This window comes from Pristiophorus japonicus, unplaced genomic scaffold (assembly GCF_044704955.1).
Source record: "Pristiophorus japonicus isolate sPriJap1 unplaced genomic scaffold, sPriJap1.hap1 HAP1_SCAFFOLD_595, whole genome shotgun sequence".
In the NCBI taxonomy this organism is placed as follows: domain Eukaryota; kingdom Metazoa; phylum Chordata; class Chondrichthyes; family Pristiophoridae; genus Pristiophorus; species Pristiophorus japonicus.
In genome coordinates this window covers 299458-320184 of record NW_027254504.1, presented here as the reverse complement: position 1 = coordinate 320184, position 20727 = coordinate 299458, and the positions used below count along the sequence as shown (strand labels likewise).

The 20727-nt window shown below is 52.9% G+C and overlaps 1 protein-coding gene across 1 annotated transcript in view; it reads right to left on the bottom strand.

The window, feature by feature from the left end:
- Window positions 1-1081: 1081 nt before the first annotated feature.
- LOC139255376 (carbonic anhydrase 4-like) overlaps window positions 1082-20727 on the bottom strand; it is a 133575-nt gene continuing 113929 nt past the window's right edge. The window contains exons 4-7 of the mRNA XM_070873905.1: window positions 16132-16221; window positions 11596-11668; window positions 2447-2610; window positions 1082-1371 (exon numbers count right to left, since the gene is read on the bottom strand). Coding sequence (XP_070730006.1) covers window positions 1153-1371; window positions 2447-2610; window positions 11596-11668; window positions 16132-16221 — 546 coding nt within the window. The 3' untranslated portion in view covers window positions 1082-1152. The remainder of the gene's footprint in view (window positions 1372-2446; window positions 2611-11595; window positions 11669-16131; window positions 16222-20727) is intronic.

The following is a 20727-nucleotide window of genomic DNA, read 5'->3' as shown; positions in this document are numbered from 1 at the left end:
TCCCTCCTCCCTCCCCTCCCCTCCTTGAATCCTCCCCTGGTCTCCATAGATTGAATGAGATGGGTCTGGTCTGGTCGGGCAGTGGGTTTAAGAAACACAGGCGACACATTTCTAAAATATAGACCTTTATTCAAATACATTGGTCAGAGTGAATAGCAGCAGATGAACATCTCTGGGAGACGTCCGTTCCAGTTTAATCAACAGAGATATATCTATAAAATATCACTTCAAAATTTGTTTAATATGTTTCATTCACCACCTCAGGAGTCGCCAGTCCCACCTGCCTCCCTCTGACAAGGGGCCACTTGAAGACAGGATCAGAGTTTCTTCTTTATGGAGAGAATCATAAAGTTGCATCACAACAGGCCGGCGATGGAGCCTGGCCCTTTCCTGCTCTGTGTGTGTGTGTGTGTGGAGGGGGGTGCTCAGTCCCACACCGGGTGTGAGATCAGGCTAACTCAGCACTAGGCCGGGGATGAAGCCTGGCCCTTTCCTGCTCTGTGTGTGTGTGGAGGGGGGTGCTCAGTCCCACACCGGGTGTGAGATCAGGCTAACTCAGCACTAGGCCGGGGATGAAACCTGGCCCTTTCCTGCTGTGTGTGGGGAGGGGGGGGGGCTCTGTCCCACACCAGGTGTGAGGCCAGGCTAACTCAGCACTAGGCCGGGTTCGGAGCCTGGCCCTTTCCTGCTGTGTGTGTGGGGGGTGCTCAGTCCCACACCGGGTGTGAGGTCAGGCTAACTCAGCACTAGGCCGGGGATGGAGCCTGGGCGTTTCCTGCTCTGTGTGTGTGGGGAGGTGGGGGGGCTCTGTCCCACACCCGGGTGTGAGGTCAGGCTAACTCAGCACTAGGCCAGGGATGGAGCCTGGGCCTTTCCTGCTGTGTATGTGTGGGGTGCTCAGTCCCACACCGGGTGTGAGGTCAGGCTAACTCAGCACTAGGCCGGGTTCGGAGCCTGGCCCTTTCCTGCTCTGTGACCTTTGGCTGGGCACTGAGGTGGCAGAATTAAGATTCGTAACGATTCGTTTTTCACAGAAAATACCCGGTTTTAACCCTGGAAGAAACAACAAGAAAAACACCTCCTCCCTTTCGAGCTTCCCCGGGAAGCGGGGGTCCATCTCCCCTGGAAGGTTGCATGGCCGAGGAACCATGGTCACGAAGAATGCAGGTAGAGAGAGGCGAGAGCGAGCAGGAGGAGAGGACTGCCCCTAGCCTTCCCTGAGCCGTTGTTACCGGTCCCGGTGTCCATGGCCTTGGTGGCCCCCCTCGAGGCATAGACCTGGTTCCTATTGTGTTGAGTGGGCCTGAAATTCTCCCTCAACTTGATACCAGAGGTCCTGTTGACATAGAGGTCTTCGAAAAAGGTCTCGACCTGAAGAGACAAGATTGAACCAGAGTGAGGAACAGCCTTACACAGTGCGGGGTAGATCCAGAGTAAAGCTCCCTCTACACTGTCCCGTCAAACACTCCCAGGGCAGGTACAGCACGGGTTAGATACAGAGTAAAGCTCCCTCTACACTGTCCCATCAAACACTCCCAGGGCAGGTACAGGGGGTTAGATACAGAGTAAAGCTCCCTCTACACTGTCCCATCAAACGCTCCCAGGGCAGGTACAGCACAGGGTTAGATACAGAGTAAAGCTCCCTCTACACTGTACCATCAAACACTCCCAGGGCAGGTACAGGGAGTTAGATACAGAGTAAAGCTCCCTCTACACTGTCCCATCAAACACTCCCAGGGCAGGTACAGGGGGTTAGATACAGAGTAAAGCGCCCTCTACACTGTCCCATCAAACACACCCAGGGCAGGTACAGGGAGTTAGATACAGAGTAAAGCTCCCTCTACACTGTCCCATCAAACACTCCCAGGGCAGGTACAAGGAGTTAGATACAGAGTAAAGCTCCCTCTACACTGTCCCATCAAACACTCCCAGGGCAGGTACAGGGGGTTAGATACAGAGTAAAGCTCCCTCTACACTGTCCCATCAAACACTCCCAGGGCAGGTACAGCACGGGGTTAGATACAGAGTAAAGCTCCCTCTACACTGTCCCATCAAACACTCTCAGGGCAGGTACAGGGGGTTAGATACAGAGTAAAGCTCCCTCTACACTGTCCCATCAAACACTCCCAGGGCAGGTACAGCACGGGTTAGATACAGAGTAAAGCTCCCTCTACACTGTCCCATCAAACACTCCCAGGGCAGGTACAGCACGGGTTAGATACAGAGTAAAGCTCCCTCTACACTGTCCCATCAAACACTCCCAGGGCAGGTACAGCACGGGTTAGATACAGAGTAAAGCTCCCTCTACACTGTCCCATCAAACACTCCCAGGGCAGGTACAGCACGGGTTAGATACAGAGTAAAGCTCCCTCTACACTGTCCCATCAAACACTCCCAGGGCCGGTACAGCACACAGGACGTGGATGAGCTGAGTTGAGGTACACACCACTGAGGCATTGAGACGAATTGGCTCCTCAAAGACAGTCCAAACAACCACTTGGTTGCACTCCGGGGTGGTGAGCGAGCCGTTGTAGCGATAGTACTTGGTCAGGTTGACGCTTCTGATCAAGTCCATGAGGGAGACGGTGTCATTCAGATGCTGGTAATCGCCTAGAAATGGGAAGGGCAACGAGGAGCAGGTTACAGACATGCTTTGCACTGAGATACATTGCGCTGCTGGTCCTTTCAGCATCTGAGCCCACACGGGCGGACCAGGAAAGGCCCAGGCTCCAATCCCGGCCTCGTGCTGAGTCAGCCGATCTCACCCCTCCGGTGTTGGACTGTGGAACACCAAACCGCCACACCCACACCCCCTGCTCTGCCCCACCATAACGCAACACGTGAAGGCAAAACCGACCCAACACAACTTGTGGCGAACCTAGGAAGCTGAGCGATTTGCCGATGGGTTTATTTGCCGATGGTGCGGCTAACATCTGGTTAGCGTCGTGAGGGGGCTCAACAAGGTGCGGCGAATGGGATTACGGGGCCCAGGAGAGGCGAGGGCCCAGGGGCAGCACGGACCAGCCCAAACTGTGCGATATGTGAGCACGCACTAGGTCCGTGCAGCAGAGCAGGTCTCCAGTCGTCCTGGTTAACCATTGCCACTGGACCAAGACCTCGTTCTGTCAAGCCCGTGTGGTGGCTGGTGTGCAACGGTCACCCCACGTTAAAAAAATCCACCCACAGGCATCTTCCGCCCTCCAATTGGAGTTCAGGACTGAAAGATCTGTGAACCCCTGTGGAAGCAAGTCCTTCTCGTTCGTGGGACTGCCCATGATGATGGTGATACACCACCCCGCTCTGTCAGGGTGAGCAAGGCTCCTCGTACCTGCACCTCCAGCAAGACTCAGGAGCACCCTGGAAGGCAGTGGAACGGAGAACCCGAGACACATGTACACAATCCCTCCGCCCTCGGGGGAAGGATTGATTCTGAGCCAGATGGAAATATAGATGTGATCGCCCTGAGACCCTTGCCCAACATATCGGGCATAGGATGGGGTCAGAGATACGGGTTTGAAACAGAGTGGTGGTGGAGGGAGACCAGTCAGTGTACAGATATCTCCCTGAGGGAGAGGGACTGAGAGATACCAGTCAGTGTACAGATATCTCCCTGAGGGAGAGGGACTGAGAGATACCAGTCAGTGTACAGATATCTCCCTGAGGGAGAGGGGACTGAGAGACACCAGTCAGTGTACAGATATCTCCCTGAGGGAGAGGGGACTGAGAGACACCAGTCAGTGTACAGATATCTCCCTGAGGGAGAGGGACTGAGAGATACCAGTCAGTGTACAGATATCTCCCTGAGGGAGAGGGGACTGAGAGACACCAGTCAGTGTACAGATATCTCCCTGAGGGAGAGGGGACTGAGAGACACCAGTCAGTGTACAGATATCTCCCTGAGGGAGAGGTGACAGAGAGACACCAGTCAGTGTACAGATATCTCCCTGAGGGAGAGGGACTGAAAGACACCAGTCAGTGTACAGATATCTCCCTGAGGGAGATGGGACTGAGAGACACCAGTCAGTGTACAGATATCTCCCTGAGGGAGAGAGGACTGAGAGACACCAGTCAGTGCACAGATATCTCCCTGAGGGAGAGGAGACTGAGAGACACCAGTCAATGTACAGATATCTCCCTGAGGGAGAGGGACTGAGAGACACCAGACAGTGTACAGATATCTCGCTGAGGGAGAGGGGACTGAGAGACAGCAGTCAATGTACAGATATCTCCCTGAGGGAGAGGGACTGAGAGACACCAGTCAGTGTACAGATATCTCCCTGAGGGAGAGGGGACTGAGAGACACCAGTCAGTGTACAGATATCTCCCTGAGGGAGAGGGACTGAGAGACACCAGTCAGTGTACAGATATCTCCCTGAGGGAGAGGGACTGAAAGACACCAGTCAGTGTACAGATATCTCCCTGAGGGAGATGGGACTGAGAGACACCAGTCAGTGTACAGATATCTCCCTGAGGGAGAGGGGACTGAGAGACAGCAGTCAATGTACAGATATCTCCCTGAGGGAGAGGGACTGAAAGACACCAGTCAGTGTACAGATATCTCCCTGAGGGAGAGGGGACTGAGAGACACCAGTCAATGTACAGATATCTCCCTGAGGGAGAGGGACTGAGAGACACCAGTCAGTGTACAGATATCTCCCTGAGGGAGAGGGACTGAAAGACACCAGTCAGTGTACAGATATCTCCCTGAGGGAGATGGGACTGAGAGACACCAGTCAGTGTACAGATATCTCCCCGAGGGAGAGGGGACTGAGAGACACCAGTCAGTGTACAGATATCTCCCTGAGGGAGAGGGGACTGAGAGACACCAGTCAGTGTACAGATATCTCCCTGAGGGAGAGGTGACTGAGAGACACCAGTCAGTGTACAGATATCACCCTGAGGGAGAGGGACTGAGAGACACCAGTCAGTGTACAGATATCTCCCTGAGGGAGAGGGACTGAAAGACACCAGTCAGTGTACAGATATCTCCCTGAGGGAGATGGGACTGAGAGACACCAGTCAGTGTACAGATATCTCCCTGAGGGAGAGGGGACTGAGAGACAGCAGTCAATGTACAGATATCTCCCTGAGGGAGAGGGACTGAAAGACACCAGTCAGTGTACAGATATCTCCCTGAGGGAGAGGGGACTGAGAGACACCAGTCAATGTACAGATATCTCCCTGAGGTAGAGGGACTGAGAGACACCAGTCAGTGTACAGATATCTCCCTGAGGGAGAGGGACTGAAAGACACCAGTCAGTGTACAGATATCTCCCTGAGGGAGATGGGACTGAGAGACACCAGTCAGTGTACAGATATCTCCCCGAGGGAGAGGGGACTGAGAGACACCAGTCAGTGTACAGATATCTCCCTGAGGGAGAGGGGACTGAGAGACACCAGTCAGTGTACAGATATCTCCCTGAGGGAGAGGTGACTGAGAGACACCAGTCAGTGTACAGATATCTCCCTGAGGGAACAGGACTGAGAGACACCAGTCAGTGTACAGATATCTCCCTGAGGGAGAGGGGACTGAGAGACAGCAGTCAATGTACAGATACCTCCCTGAGGGAGAGGGACTGAGAGACACCAGTCAGTGTACAGATATCTCCCTGAGGGAGCAGGACTGAGAGACACCAGTCAGTATACAGATATCTCCCTGAGAGAGAGGGGACTGATAGACACCAGACAGTGTACAGATATCTCTCTGAGGGAGAGGGACTGAGAGACACCAGTCAGTGTACAGATATCTCCCTGAGGGAGAGGGGACTGAGAGACACCAGTTAGTGTACAGATATCTCCCTGAGGGAGAGGGACTGAGAGACACCAATCAGTGTACAGATATCTCCCTGAGGGAGAGGGGACTGAGAGACACGAGTCAGTGTACAGATATCTCCCTGAGGGAGAGGGGACTGAGAGACACCAGTCAGTGTACAGATATCTCCCTGAGGGAGAGGTGACTGAGAGACACCAGTCAGTGTACAGATATCTCCCTGAGGGAGCAGGACTGAGAGACACCAGTCAGTGTACAGATATCTCCCTGAGGGAGAGGGGACTGAGAGACAGCAGTCAATGTACAGATACCTCTCTGAGGGAGAGGGACTGAGAGACACCAGTCAGTGTACAGATATCTCCCTGAGGGAGAGGGGACTGAGAGACACCAGTCAGTGTACAGATATCTTCCTGAGGGAGATGGGACTGAGAGACACCAGTCAGTGTACAGATATCTCCCTGAGGGAGAGGGACTGAGAGACACCAGTCAATGTACAGATATCTCCCTGAGGGAGAGGGGACTGAGAGACACCAGTCAGTGTACAGATATCTCCCTGAGGGAGAGGGGACTGAGAGACATCAGTCAGTGTACAGATATCTCCCTGAGAGAGAGGGGACTGAGAGACACCAGACAGTGTACAGATATCTCCCTGAGGGAGAGGGGACTGAGAGACACCAGTCATTGTACAGGTATCTCCCTGAGGGAGAGGGGACTGAGAGACACCAGGCAGTGTACAGATATCTCCCTGAGGGAGAGGTGACTGAGAGACACCAGGCAGTGTACAGATATATCCCTGAGAGAGGGAACTGAGAGACACCAGTCAGTGTACAGATATCTCCCTGAAGGAGAGGGGACTGAGAGACACCAGTCAGTATACAGATATCTCCCTGAGAGAGAGGGGACTGATAGACACCAGACAGTGTACAGATATCTCTCTGAGGGAGAGGGACTGAGAGACACCAGTCAGTGTACAGATATCTCCCTGAGGGAGAGGAGACTGAGAGACACCAGTTAGTGTACAGATATCTCCCTGAGGGAGAGGGACTGAGAGACACCAGTCAGTGTAGAGATATCTCCCTGAGGGAGAGGGACTGAGAGACACCAGTCAGTGTACAGATATCTCCCTGAGGGAGAGGGACTGAGAGACACCAGTCAGTGTACCGATATCTACCTGAGGGAGAGGGACTGAGAGACACCAGTCAGTGTACAGATATCTCCCTGAGGGAGAGGGACTGAGAGACACCAGTCAGTGTACAGATATCTCCGTGAGGGAGAGGGGACTGAGAGATACCAGTCAGTGTACAGATATCTCCCTGAGGGAGAGGGGACTGAGAGACACCAGTCAGTGTACAGATATCTCCATGAGGGAGAGGGGGCTGATAGACACCAGTCAGTGTACAGATATCTCACTGAGGGAGAGGGGACTGAGAGACACCAGTCAGTGTACAGATATCTCCCTGAGGGAGAGGGACTGAAAGACACCAGTCAGTGTACAGATATCTCCCTGAGGGAGATGGGACTGAGAGACACCAGTCAGTGTACAGATATCTCCCTGAGGGAGAGAGGACTGAGAGACACCAGTCAGTGCACAGATATCTCCCTGAGGGAGAGGAGACTGAGAGACACCAGTCAATGTACAGATATCTCCCTGAGGGAGAGGGACTGAGAGACACCAGACAGTGTACAGATATCTCGCTGAGGGAGAGGGGACTGAGAGACAGCAGTCAATGTACAGATATCTCCCTGAGGGAGAGGGACTGAGAGACACCAGTCAGTGTACAGATATCTCCCTGAGGGAGAGGGGACTGAGAGACACCAGTCAGTGTACAGATATCTCCCTGAGGGAGAGGGACTGAGAGACACCAGTCAGTGTACAGATATCTCCCTGAGGGAGAGGGACTGAAAGACACCAGTCAGTGTACAGATATCTCCCTGAGGGAGATGGGACTGAGAGACACCAGTCAGTGTACAGATATCTCCCTGAGGGAGAGGGGACTGAGAGACAGCAGTCAATGTACAGATATCTCCCTGAGGGAGAGGGACTGAAAGACACCAGTCAGTGTACAGATATCTCCCTGAGGGAGAGGGGACTGAGAGACACCAGTCAATGTACAGATATCTCCCTGAGGGAGAGGGACTGAGAGACACCAGTCAGTGTACAGATATCTCCCTGAGGGAGAGGGACTGAAAGACACCAGTCAGTGTACAGATATCTCCCTGAGGGAGATGGGACTGAGAGACACCAGTCAGTGTACAGATATCTCCCCGAGGGAGAGGGGACTGAGAGACACCAGTCAGTGTACAGATATCTCCCTGAGGGAGAGGGGACTGAGAGACACCAGTCAGTGTACAGATATCTCCCTGAGGGAGAGGTGACTGAGAGACACCAGTCAGTGTACAGATATCACCCTGAGGGAGAGGGACTGAGAGACACCAGTCAGTGTACAGATATCTCCCTGAGGGAGAGGGACTGAAAGACACCAGTCAGTGTACAGATATCTCCCTGAGGGAGATGGGACTGAGAGACACCAGTCAGTGTACAGATATCTCCCTGAGGGAGAGGGGACTGAGAGACAGCAGTCAATGTACAGATATCTCCCTGAGGGAGAGGGACTGAAAGACACCAGTCAGTGTACAGATATCTCCCTGAGGGAGAGGGGACTGAGAGACACCAGTCAATGTACAGATATCTCCCTGAGGGAGAGGGACTGAGAGACACCAGTCAGTGTACAGATATCTCCCTGAGGGAGAGGGACTGAAAGACACCAGTCAGTGTACAGATATCTCCCTGAGGGAGATGGGACTGAGAGACACCAGTCAGTGTACAGATATCTCCCCGAGGGAGAGGGGACTGAGAGACACCAGTCAGTGTACAGATATCTCCCTGAGGGAGAGGGGACTGAGAGACACCAGTCAGTGTACAGATATCTCCCTGAGGGAGAGGTGACTGAGAGACACCAGTCAGTGTACAGATATCTCCCTGAGGGAACAGGACTGAGAGACACCAGTCAGTGTACAGATATCTCCCTGAGGGAGAGGGGACTGAGAGACAGCAGTCAATGTACAGATACCTCCCTGAGGGAGAGGGACTGAGAGACACCAGTCAGTGTACAGATATCTCCCTGAGGGAGCAGGACTGAGAGACACCAGTCAGTATACAGATATCTCCCTGAGAGAGAGGGGACTGATAGACACCAGACAGTGTACAGATATCTCTCTGAGGGAGAGGGACTGAGAGACACCAGTCAGTGTACAGATATCTCCCTGAGGGAGAGGGGACTGAGAGACACCAGTTAGTGTACAGATATCTCCCTGAGGGAGAGGGACTGAGAGACACCAATCAGTGTACAGATATCTCCCTGAGGGAGAGGGGACTGAGAGACACGAGTCAGTGTACAGATATCTCCCTGAGGGAGAGGGGACTGAGAGACACCAGTCAGTGTACAGATATCTCCCTGAGGGAGAGGTGACTGAGAGACACCAGTCAGTGTACAGATATCTCCCTGAGGGAGCAGGACTGAGAGACACCAGTCAGTGTACAGATATCTCCCTGAGGGAGAGGGGACTGAGAGACAGCAGTCAATGTACAGATACCTCTCTGAGGGAGAGGGACTGAGAGACACCAGTCAGTGTACAGATATCTCCCTGAGGGAGAGGGGACTGAGAGACACCAGTCAGTGTACAGATATCTTCCTGAGGGAGATGGGACTGAGAGACACCAGTCAGTGTACAGATATCTCCCTGAGGGAGAGGGACTGAGAGACACCAGTCAATGTACAGATATCTCCCTGAGGGAGAGGGGACTGAGAGACACCAGTCAGTGTACAGATATCTCCCTGAGGGAGAGGGGACTGAGAGACATCAGTCAGTGTACAGATATCTCCCTGAGAGAGAGGGGACTGAGAGACACCAGTCAGTGTACAGATATCTCCCTGAGGGAGAGGGGACTGAGAGACACCAGTCATTGTACAGGTATCTCCCTGAGGGAGAGGGGACTGAGAGACACCAGGCAGTGTACAGATATCTCCCTGAGGGAGAGGTGACTGAGAGACACCAGGCAGTGTACAGATATATCCCTGAGAGAGGGAACTGAGAGACACCAGTCAGTGTACAGATATCTCCCTGAAGGAGAGGGGACTGAGAGACACCAGTCAGTATACAGATATCTCCCTGAGAGAGAGGGGACTGATAGACACCAGACAGTGTACAGATATCTCTCTGAGGGAGAGGGACTGAGAGACACCAGTCAGTGTACAGATATCTCCCTGAGGGAGAGGAGACTGAGAGACACCAGTTAGTGTACAGATATCTCCCTGAGGGAGAGGGACTGAGAGACACCAGTCAGTGTAGAGATATCTCCCTGAGGGAGAGGGACTGAGAGACACCAGTCAGTGTACAGATATCTCCCTGAGGGAGAGGGACTGAGAGACACCAGTCAGTGTACCGATATCTACCTGAGGGAGAGGGACTGAGAGACACCAGTCAGTGTACAGATATCTCCCTGAGGGAGAGGGACTGAGAGACACCAGTCAGTGTACAGATATCTCCGTGAGGGAGAGGGGACTGAGAGATACCAGTCAGTGTACAGATATCTCCCTGAGGGAGAGGGGACTGAGAGACACCAGTCAGTGTACAGATATCTCCATGAGGGAGAGGGGGCTGATAGACACCAGTCAGTGTACAGATATCTTACTGAGGGAGAGGGGACTGAGAGACACCAGTCAGTGTACAGATATCTCCCTGAGGGAGAGGGGACTGAGAGACACCAGTCAGTGTACAGATATCTCCCTGAGGGAGAGGGACTGAGAGACACCAGTCAGTGTACAGATATCTCCCTGAGGGAGAGGGGACTGAGAGACACCAGTCAGTGTACAGATATCTCCCTGAGGGAGAGGGACTGAGAGACATCAGTCAGTGTACAGATATCTCCCTGAGGGAGAGGGACTGAGAGACACCAGTCAGTGTACAGATATCTCCCTGAGGGAGAGGGACTGAGAGACACCAGTCAGTGTACAGATATCTCCCTGAGGGAGAGGGGACTGAGAGACACCAGGCAGTGTACAGATATATCCCTGAGAGAGGGAACTGAGAGACACCAGTCAGTGTACAGACATCGTCCTGAGGGAGAGGGACAGAGAGACACCAGTCAGTATACAGATATCTCCCTGAAGGTGAGGGGACTGAGAAACACCAGTCAGTGTACAGATATCGCCCTGAGGGAAAGGGGACTGAGGGACATCAGTCTGTGTACAGATATCTCCCTGAGGGAGAGGGACTGAGAGACATCAGTCAGTGTACAGATATCTCCCTGAGGTAGAGGGGACTGAGAGACACCAGTCAATGTATAGATATCTCCCTGAGGGAGAGGGACTGAGAGACACCAGTCAGTGTACAGATATCTCCCTGAGGGAAAGGGGACTGAGGGACATCAGTCAGTGTACAGATATCTCCCTGAGGGAGAGGGGACTGAGAGACACCAGTCAGTGTACAGATATCTCCCTGAGGGAGAGGGGACTGAGAGACACCAGTCAGTGTACAGATATCTCCCTGAGGGAGAGGGGACTGAGAGACACCAGTCAGTGCACAGATATCTCCCTGAGGGAGAGGGGACTGAGAGACACCAGTCAGTGTACAGATATCTCCCTGAGGGAGAGGGGACTGAGAGACACCAGTCAGTGTACAGATATCTCCCTGAAGGAGAGACGACAGAGAGACACCAGTCAGTGTACAGATATCTCCCTGAGGGAGAGGGGGCTGAGAGACACAAGTCGGTTTGCAGGCAACTCCCGGAGATGGTTGTATTGCGAATATTTCTGAAGACCTACCATCGTCCTTCAGATGTTTGATGATTTTGGTGAGGTTTTTCCAGGCTGGGTCTTCGCTGATCCCATGTTCAATCTGCAACACAAAATGGGAGATCATAAATTGCGGAACTTGCAATTAAACATCGAAAAACTCTCAGGGAGCAGGTACACCCCAATGGGGTCTGGGGGGGGGGGGGATATTCAGGGGGGACCTACACACAATGGGGTCTGGGGAGTGAGGGATATTCAGGGTAGACCTACACACAATGGGGTCTGGGGGGGGGATATTCAGGGGGGACCTACACACAATGGGGTCTGGGGGGGGGTGATATTCAGGGTAGACCTACACACAATGGGGTCTGGGGGGGGGATATTCAGGGGGGACCTACACACAATGGGGTCTGGGGGAGGTGATATTCAGGGTAGACCTACACACAATGGGGTCTGGGGAGTGAGGGATATTCAGGGTAGACCTACACACAATGGGGTCTGGGGGGGGGATATTCAGGGGGGACCTACACACAATGGGGTCTGGGGAGTGAGGGATATTCAGGGTAGACCTACACACAATGGGGTCTGGGGGGGGATATTCAGGGGGGACCTACACACAATGGGGTCTGGGGGGGGGGATATTCAGGGGGGACCTACACACAATGGGGTCTGGGGGGGGGGGATATTCAGGGTAGACCTACACACAATGGGGTCTGGGGGGGGGGATATTCAGGGTAGACCTACACACAATGGGGTATGGGGGGGGGGGGATATTCAGGGGGGACCTACACACAATGGGGTCTGGGGGGGGGTGGATATTCAGGGTAGACCTACACACAATGGGGTCTGGGGGGGGGTGAGGGATATTCAGGGGAGACCTACACACAATGGGGTCTGGGGGGGGTGAGGGATATTCAGGGGAGACCTACACACAATGGGGTCTGGGGGGGATATTCAGGGTAGACCTACACACAATGGGGTCTGGGGGGGGGTGAGGGATATTCAGGGGAGACCTACACACAATGGGGTCTGGCGGGGGGGGATATTCAGGGGAGACTTACACACAATGGGGTCTGGGGGGGATATTCAGGGTAGACCTACACACAATGGGGTCTGGGGGTGGGGTGAGGGATATTCAGGGGAGACCTATACACAATGGGAGGTGGAGAGCTGGCTGGCTCTCTGTCTGTCTCCTTCCTTGTGTCTCTGTCTCTCTCTTTCTGTCTCTGTCTCTGTCGCTGTCTCTCTCTCTCTCTCTGTCTCTCTCTCTCTCTCTGTCTCTGTCTGTCTCTCTCTGTTCCTCTGTTTCTCTCTGTGTGTCTCCCTCTCTGTCTCTCTGATTGCCTGTGTGTGTGTTTCTCTCTCTCTTTCTCTCTCTCTCTCTGTCTTTCCCTGTCTCTCTCTCTCTCTCGCTCTGTCTCTCTGTTCCTCTGTCTCTCTCTGTGTCTCTGTCTCTCTCCCTCTCTCTGTCTCTCTCTCTGTCTCTCTCTTTACCTGTCTCTCTCTCTCTTTTCTCTCTCTCTCTGTCTCTCTGTTCCTCTGTCTCTGTGTCTCCCTCTCTGTCTGTCTCTCTCTGATTACCTGTGTGTGTGTTTCTCTCTCTCTCTCTCTTTACCTGTACTCTCTCTCGCTCAGTCTCTCTGTTCCTCTGTCTCTCTCTGTGTCTCCCTCTCTGCCTCTCTCTTTCCCTGTCTCTCTCGCTCTCTCTCTCTCTCTCTCTCTGTTCCTCTGTCTCTCTCTGTGTCTCCCTCTCTGTCTCTCTCTTTACCTGTCTCTCTCTCTCTCTCTTCTCTCTCTGTCTCTCTCTCTCTCTGTGTCTCCCTCTCTGTCTCTCTCTTTACCTGTCTCTCTCTCTCTCTTCTCTCTCTGTCTCTCTCTCTCTCTGTGTCTCCCTCTCTGACTCTCTCTCTCTCTGTCTCCACTACCCTCTGTGTGAAGAAGTGCTTCCTGACATCACCCCTGAACGGCCTGACTCTAATTTTAAGCTTACACCTCCTTGTGCTGGATTCCCCCAACCATTGCAGGAAATCCGTCTCTCTCCTTCGATCCTGTCTGATCCTTTTTTAACCCTTTAAACACTTTGATCTGATCACTCCTCACCTTTCTAAACTCGAGGGGATGTGAGTGTGACCAGCTTCCGACTAGGAGACCGACCGGGGCAGGAACTTCCACAGGGATGATAGTCATGGACTCTTCCAGCACAGAAGAAGGCCATTCAGCCCATCGCGCCTCTTTGAAATAGCCATCCCAATTGGTCCCCCATTCATTCCCAACAGCCCTGTAGAACTTTCCTGTTCAATTATATCACTGAAGGGCAGAAGTAGCCTTTGCTGTTCATTTCACACACCAGAACATAAGAAACGGGAGCAGGAGTCGGCCATTCGGCCCCTCGAGCCTGCTCCGCCATTCTATAAGACCATGGCTGATCCGATCATGGACTCAGCTCCACTTCCCCGCCCGCTCCCCAGAACCCTTCACTCCCTTATCGCTCAAAAATCTGTCTATCTCCACCTTAAATATATTCAATGACCCAGCCTCCACAGCTCTCTGGGGCAGAGAATTCCACAGATTTACAACCCTCTGAGAGAAGAAATTCCTCCTCATCTCAGTTTTAAATGGGTGGCCCCTTATTCTGAGACTATGTCCCAAGTTTTAGTTTACCCTATCAGCGGAAACATCCTCTCTGCATCCACCTTGTCGAGCCCCCTCATCATCTTATATGTTTTGATAAGATCACCTCTCATTCTTCTGAACTCCAATGAGTAGAGGCCTAACCTCCTCAACCTTTCCTCATAAGTCAACCCCCTCATCCCCAGAATCAACCGAGTGAACCTTCTCTGAACTGCCTCCAATGCAAGTATATCCCTCCTTAAATACGGAGACCAGAACTGTACACAGTACTCCAGGTGTGGCCTCACCAATACCCTGTACAGTTGTAGCAGGACTTCTCTGCTTTTATACTCTATCCCCCTTGCAATAAAGGCCAACATTCCATTGGCCTTCCTGATCACTTGCTGTACCTGCAGACTAACCTTTTGTGGTTCATGTACAAGGACCCCCCAGGTCGCTCTGTACTGCAGCACTTTGTAATTTTTCCCCATTTGAATGAAAATTTGTTTTTCTACTATTTCTGCCAAAGTGGATAACCTCACACTTTCCCACATTATACATTTCGGGTGTTGAGGTCTCTTTGGAAACCTGAAACCTGAAATGTTCTGGTGTGCACGGTCGGGGCTGGGGGTGATAAGTTTAATTTATAATCAAAGGAAGATGGGGCAGCGACCAGCGCTTTCCGACTTCAGTGGTTTGTGATGTGCCTCTGATCTTTATATATTCACTGTGGTGATCCAGTGCACTGTCCCTCAAACGTTATTGGTTGAAGGAACCCCTTTGCCAATTGGTTAGTAATCGCGGACATTCCCCTCCTCCCCCAATCCAAATTGTGATGCTATCGAACACTCCTAATATGAAACCGCTGCACGTCAAGAATGTTTCTCTCTCAAGAGGACGTGAAAGATCCCACGGCACTATTTTGAAGAAGAGCAGGGGGAGTTCTCCCCGGTGTCCTGGGGCCAATATTTATCCCTCAATCAACGGCACAAAAACAGATTATCTGGCCACTATCGCGTTGCTGTGTGTGGGAGCTCGCTGTGTGCAAATTGGCTGCTGTGTTTCCCACATTACAACACTGACTACACTCCAAAAGTACTTCATTGCCTGTGAAGCGCTTTGAGAAGTCCGGTGGTCGTGAAAGGCGCTATATAAATGCAAGTCTTTTTCTCTCTGTCTCTTTCTCTCTGTCTCCCTCTCTCTGTCTCTCTTTCTCTCTGTGTGTCACTCTCTCCACCTGTCTTTCTCTCTCTGTCTCTCTCTCTCTCTGTCCCTGTCTCTCTGTCCGTCTTACTCTCTGCCCGTCTTTCTGTCTTTGTCTGTCTCTCTCTCTCTCTCTCTGCCTCTCTTTCTCTGTCTCTCTTTCTCTGTCTCTCTGGCTGTCTTTCTCGCTCTGTCTGTCTGTGTCTTACCCTCTCTCTCTCTCTGTCTCTCTTTCTCTGTCTCTCTGTGTCTCTCTTTCTGTGTGTCTCTCTCTCTCTTACTGTCTCTCTTTCTCTGTCTCTCCCTCTCTCTCTCTATCTCTCTGTCTCTCTCTCTCTGTCTCTCTCACTGTGTCTCTTTCTCTGTCTCTCTTTCTCTGTTTCTCTCACGGTCTCTCTTTCTCTCTCTCTCTCTCTCTGTCTCTCTTTCTCTGTCTCACTTTCTCTGTCTCACTTTCTCTGTCTTTCTCTCTCTCTCTCTGTCTCTCTCACTCTGTCTCACTTTCTCTGTCTCACTTTCTCTGTCTTTCTCTCTCTCTCTCTGTCTCTCTTTCTCTGTTTCTCTCACGGTCTCTCTTTCTCTCTCTCTCTCTCTGTCTCTCTCACTCTGTCTCTCTTTCTCTGTCTCACTTTCTCTGTCTTTCTCTCTCTCTCTCTGTCTCTCTCACTCTGTCTCTTTCACTGAGTCTCCCTCTATGTCTCTCCAATTCGGTGAAACGTTCCCAAACCTTGTTGACCAAAGGTGTTCACTCACCATGATATGAAACCCCAAGACTGCCAGGCCATCGGGCCTGGCGAACACGTTGGTTAGTGAAAGGCCTTTCTGACGATGGACGATGTGCAGCTGTGAATACAGAAAAAGAGACAATGCACCTCAGACCAGCTCATTCAGCAAACACCATACTGCAGGGGTCAGTCAGTGGGTCGGTCAGTCAGTGGGTCAGTCAGTGGGTCAGTCAGTGGGTCAGTCAGTGGGTCAGTCAGTGGGTCAGTCAATGGGTCAGTCAGTGGGCCAGTCAATGGGTCAGTTAGTGGGAGAGTGGGTCAGTCAGTGGGTCAGTAGGTCAGTCAGCGGATCAGTCAGTGGGTCAGTCAGTGGGTCAGTCAGTGGTTCAGTCAGTGGGTCAGTCAGTGGGTCAGTGGATCAGTCAGTGGGTCAGTCAGTGGTTCAGTCAGTGGGTCAGTCAGTGGTTCAGTCAGTGGGTCAGTGGGCCACTCAGTGGGTCAGTCAGTGGGACAGTCAATGGGTCAGTCAGTGGGTCAGTTAGTGGGAGAGTGGGTCAGTCAGTGGGTCAGTCAGTGGTTCAGTCAGTGGGTCAGTCAGTGGTTCAGTCAGTGGGTCAGTGGGCCACTCAGTGGGTCAGTCAGTGGGACAGTCAATGGGTCAGTCAGTGGGTCAGTCAGTGGGCCAGTCAATGGGTCAGTTAGTGGGAGAGTGGGTCAGTCAGTGGGTCAGTAGGTCAGTCAGTGGATCAGTGGGCCAGTCAATGGGTCAGTCAGTGGATCAGTCAGTGGGTCAGTCAGTGGGCCAGTCAATGGGTCAGTTAGTGGGAGAGTGGGTCAGTCAGTGGGTCAGTAGGTCAGTCAGCGGATCAGTCAGTGGGTCAGTCAGTGGGTCAGTCAGTGGTTCAGTCAGTGGGTCAGTCAGTGGGTCAGTGGATCAGTCAGTGGGTCAGTCAGTGGTTCAGTCAGTGGGTCAGTCAGTGGTTCAGTCAGTGGGTCAGTGGGCCACTCAGTGGGTCAGTCAGTGGGACAGTCAATGGGTCAGTCAGTGGGTCAGTTAGTGGGAGAGTGGGTCAGTCAGTGGGTCAGTCAGTGGTTCAGTCAGTGGGTCAGTCAGTGGTTCAGTCAGTGGGTCAGTGGGCCACTCAGTGGGTCAGTCAGTGGGACAGTCAATGGGTCAGTCAGTGGGTCAGTCAGTGGGCCAGTCAATGGGTCAGTTAGTGGGAGAGTGGGTCAGTCAGTGGGTCAGTAGGTCAGTCAGTGGATCAGTGGGCCAGTCAATGGGTCAGTCAGTGGATCAGTCAGTGGGTCAGTCAGTGGGCCAGTCAATGGGTCAGTTAGTGGGAGAGTGGGTCAGTCAGTGGGTCAGTAGGTCAGTCAGTGGATCAGTGGGCCAGTCAATGGGTCAGTCAGTGGATCAGTCAGTGGGTCAGTCAGTGGATCAGTCAGTGGGTCAGTCAGTGGGTCAGTCAGTGGATCATTCAGTGGGTCAGTCAGTGGATCAGTCAGTGGGTCAGTCAGTGGGTCAGTCAGTGGGTCAGTCAGTGCATCAGTCAGTGGATCAGTCAGTGGGTCAGTCAGTGGATCAGTCAGAGGGTCAGTCAGTGGATCAGTCAGTGGGTCAGTCAGTGGGTCAGTCAGTGGGTCAGTCAGTGGGTCAGTCAGTGGGTCAGTCAGTGGATCAGTCAGAGGGTCAGTCAGTGGATCAGTCAGTGGGTCAGTCAGTGGATCAGTCAGTGGGTCAGTCAGTGGATCAGTCAGTGGGTCAGTCAGTGGATCAGTCAGTGGGTCAGTGGATCAGTCAGTGGGTCAGTCAGTGGGTTAGTCAGAGGGTCAGTCTGTGGATCTGTCAGTGGGTCAGTCAGTGGATCAGTCAGTGGGTCAGTCAGTGGGTCAGTCAGTGCGTCAGTCAGTGGGTCAGTCAGTGGGTCAGTCAGTGCGTCAGTGGTTCAGTCAGTGGGTCAGTCACTGGGTCAGTCAGTGGATCAGTCAGTGGGTCAGTTAATGGGTCAGTCAGTGGGTCAGTCAGTGAGTCAGTCAGTGAGTCAGTCAGTGGGTCAGTCAGTGGGTCAGTCAGTGCATCAGTCAGTGGGTCAGTCAGTGCATCAGTCAGTGGGTCAGTCAGTGGGTTAGTCAGAGGGTCAGTCTGTGGATCAGTCAGTGGGTCAGTCAGTGGATCAGTCAGTGGGTCAGTCAGTGCATCAATCAGTGGGTCAGTCAGTGGGTCAGTTAATGGGTCAGTCAGTGGGTCAGTCAGTGGGGCAGTTAGTGAATCAGTCAGTGGGTCAGTTAATGGGTCAGTCAGTGGGTCAGTAGGTCAGTCAGTGGATCAGTTAATGGGTCAGTCAGTGGGTCAGTTAATGGGTCAGTCAGTGGGTCAGTAGATCAGTCAGTGGGTCAGTTAATGGGTCAGTCAGTGGGTCAGTCAGTGAGTCAGTCAGTGGGTCAGTTAGTGGATCAGTCAGTGGGTCAGTCAATGGGTCAGTTAGTGGGTCAGTGGGTAGTCAGTAGGTGAGTTAGTGGGTCAGTTAGTGGGTCAGTGGGTCAGTCAGTGGGTCAGTTAGTGGGTCAGTGGGTCAGTCAGTGAGTCAGTGGGCCAGTTAGTGGGTCAGTCAGTGGGTCAGTCAGTGGGTCAGTCAGTAGTTCAGAGGGTGAGTCAGTGGGTCAGTCAGTGCGTCAGTCAGTGGGTCAGTCAGTGGGTCAGTCAATGCGTCAGTGGTTCAGTCAGTGGGTCAGTCACATGGTCAGTCAGTGGATCAGTCAGTGGGTCAGTCAGTGGGTCAGTCAGTGGGTCAGTCAGTGCGTCAGTGGTTCAGTCAGTGGGTCAGTCACTGGGTCAGTCAGTGGTTCAGTCAGTGGGTCAGTCAGTGGGTCAGTCAGTAGGTCAGTCAGTGGGTCAGTCAGTGGGTCAGTCAGTGGGTCAGTCAGTGGGTCAGTCAGTGGGTTAGTGGGTCAGTCAGCGGGTCAGTCAATGGGTCAGTGGGTCAGTCACTGGGTCAGTGGGTCAGTCAGTGCATCAGTCAGTGGGTCAGTCAGTGGGTCAGTGTGTCAGTCAGCGGGTCAGTCAATGGGTCAGTGGGTCAGTCAGTGGGTTAGTGGGTCAGTCACTAGGTCAGTGGGTCAGTCAGTGGCTCAGTCAGTGGGTCAGTCAGTGGGTCAGTCAGTGCATCAGTCAGTGGGTCAGTCAGAGGTTAGTCAGTGCATCAGTCAGTGGGTCAGTCAGTGGGTCAGTCAGTGCATCAGTCAGTGGGTCAGTCAGTGGGTCAGTCAGTGGGTCAGTCAGTGCATCAGTCAGTGGGTCAGTCAGAGGTTAGTCAGTGGGTCAGTTAGTGGGTCAGTCAGCGGGTCAGTCAATGGGTAAGTTAGTGGGTCAGTGGTTCAAACAGTGGGTCAGTCAGTGGGTCAGTTAATGGGTCAGTCAGTGGGTCAGTCAGTGGGGCAGTTAGTGAATCAGTCAGTGGGTCAGTTAATGGGTCAGTCAGTGGGTCTGTAGGTCAGGCAGTGGGTCAGTTAATGGGTCAGTCAGTGGGTCAGTCAGTGGGTCAGTTAATGGGTCAGTCAGTGGGTCAGTCAGTGGGTCAGTTAATGGGTCAGTCAGTAGGTCAGTCAGTGGGTCAGTTAATGGGTCAGTCAGTGGGTCAGTCAATGAGTCAGTTAGTGGGTCAGTAGGTAGTCAGTGGGTGAGTTAGTGGGTCAGTGAGTCAGTCAGTGGGTCAGTTAGTGGGTCAGTGGGTCAGTCAGTGGGTCAGTTAGTGGGTCAGTGGGTCAGTCAGTGGGTCAGTTAGTGGGTCAGTGGGACAGTCAGTGGGTCAGTCAGTGAGTCAGTGGGCCAGTTAGTGGGTCAGTCAGTGGGTCAGTCAGCAAGTCAGTGGGTCAGTCAGTAGTTCAGAGGGTCAGTCAGTGGATCAGTAGGTCAGTCAGTGGGTCAGTCAGTGGGTCAGTCAGTAGGTCAGTCAGTGGGTCAGTCAGTGCGTCAGTGGGTCAGTCACTGGGTCAGTCAGTGGGTCAGTCAGTGTGTCAGTCAGTGGGTCAGTCAGTGGGTCAGTCAGTGTGTCAGTCAGTGGGTTAGTGGGTCAGTCAGTGGGTCGGTCAGTGAGTTAGTCACTGGGTCAGTCACTGGGTCAGTCACTGGGTCAGTCAGTGTGTCAGTCAGTGGATCAGTCAGTGGGTCAGTCAGTGGGTCAGTGTGTCAGTCAGCGGGTCAGTGGGTCAGTCAGTGGGTTAGTGGGTCAGTCAGTAGGTCAGTGGGTCAGTCAGTGTGTCAGTCAGTGGCTCAGTCAGTGGGTCAGTCAGTGAATCAGTGGGTCAGTCAGTGGGTCATTCAGTCGGTCTGTCAGTGCGTCAGTCAGTGGGTCAGTCAGTGGGTCAGTCAGTGGTTCAGTCAATGGGTCAGTCAGTGGTTCAGTCAGTGGGTCAGTCAGCGGGTCAGTCAGTGGGTCAGTCAATGGGTCAGTCAGTGGGTCAGTCAGTGGTTCAGTGGGTTAGTGGGTCAGTCAGTGGGTCAGTGGGTCAGTCCGTGGATCAGTCAGTGGGTCAGTCAGTGGGCCAGTTAGTGGGTCAGTCAATGGGTGAGTCAGTGGGGCAGTGGGTCAGTCAATGGGTCAGTTAATGGTTCAGAGGGTCAGTT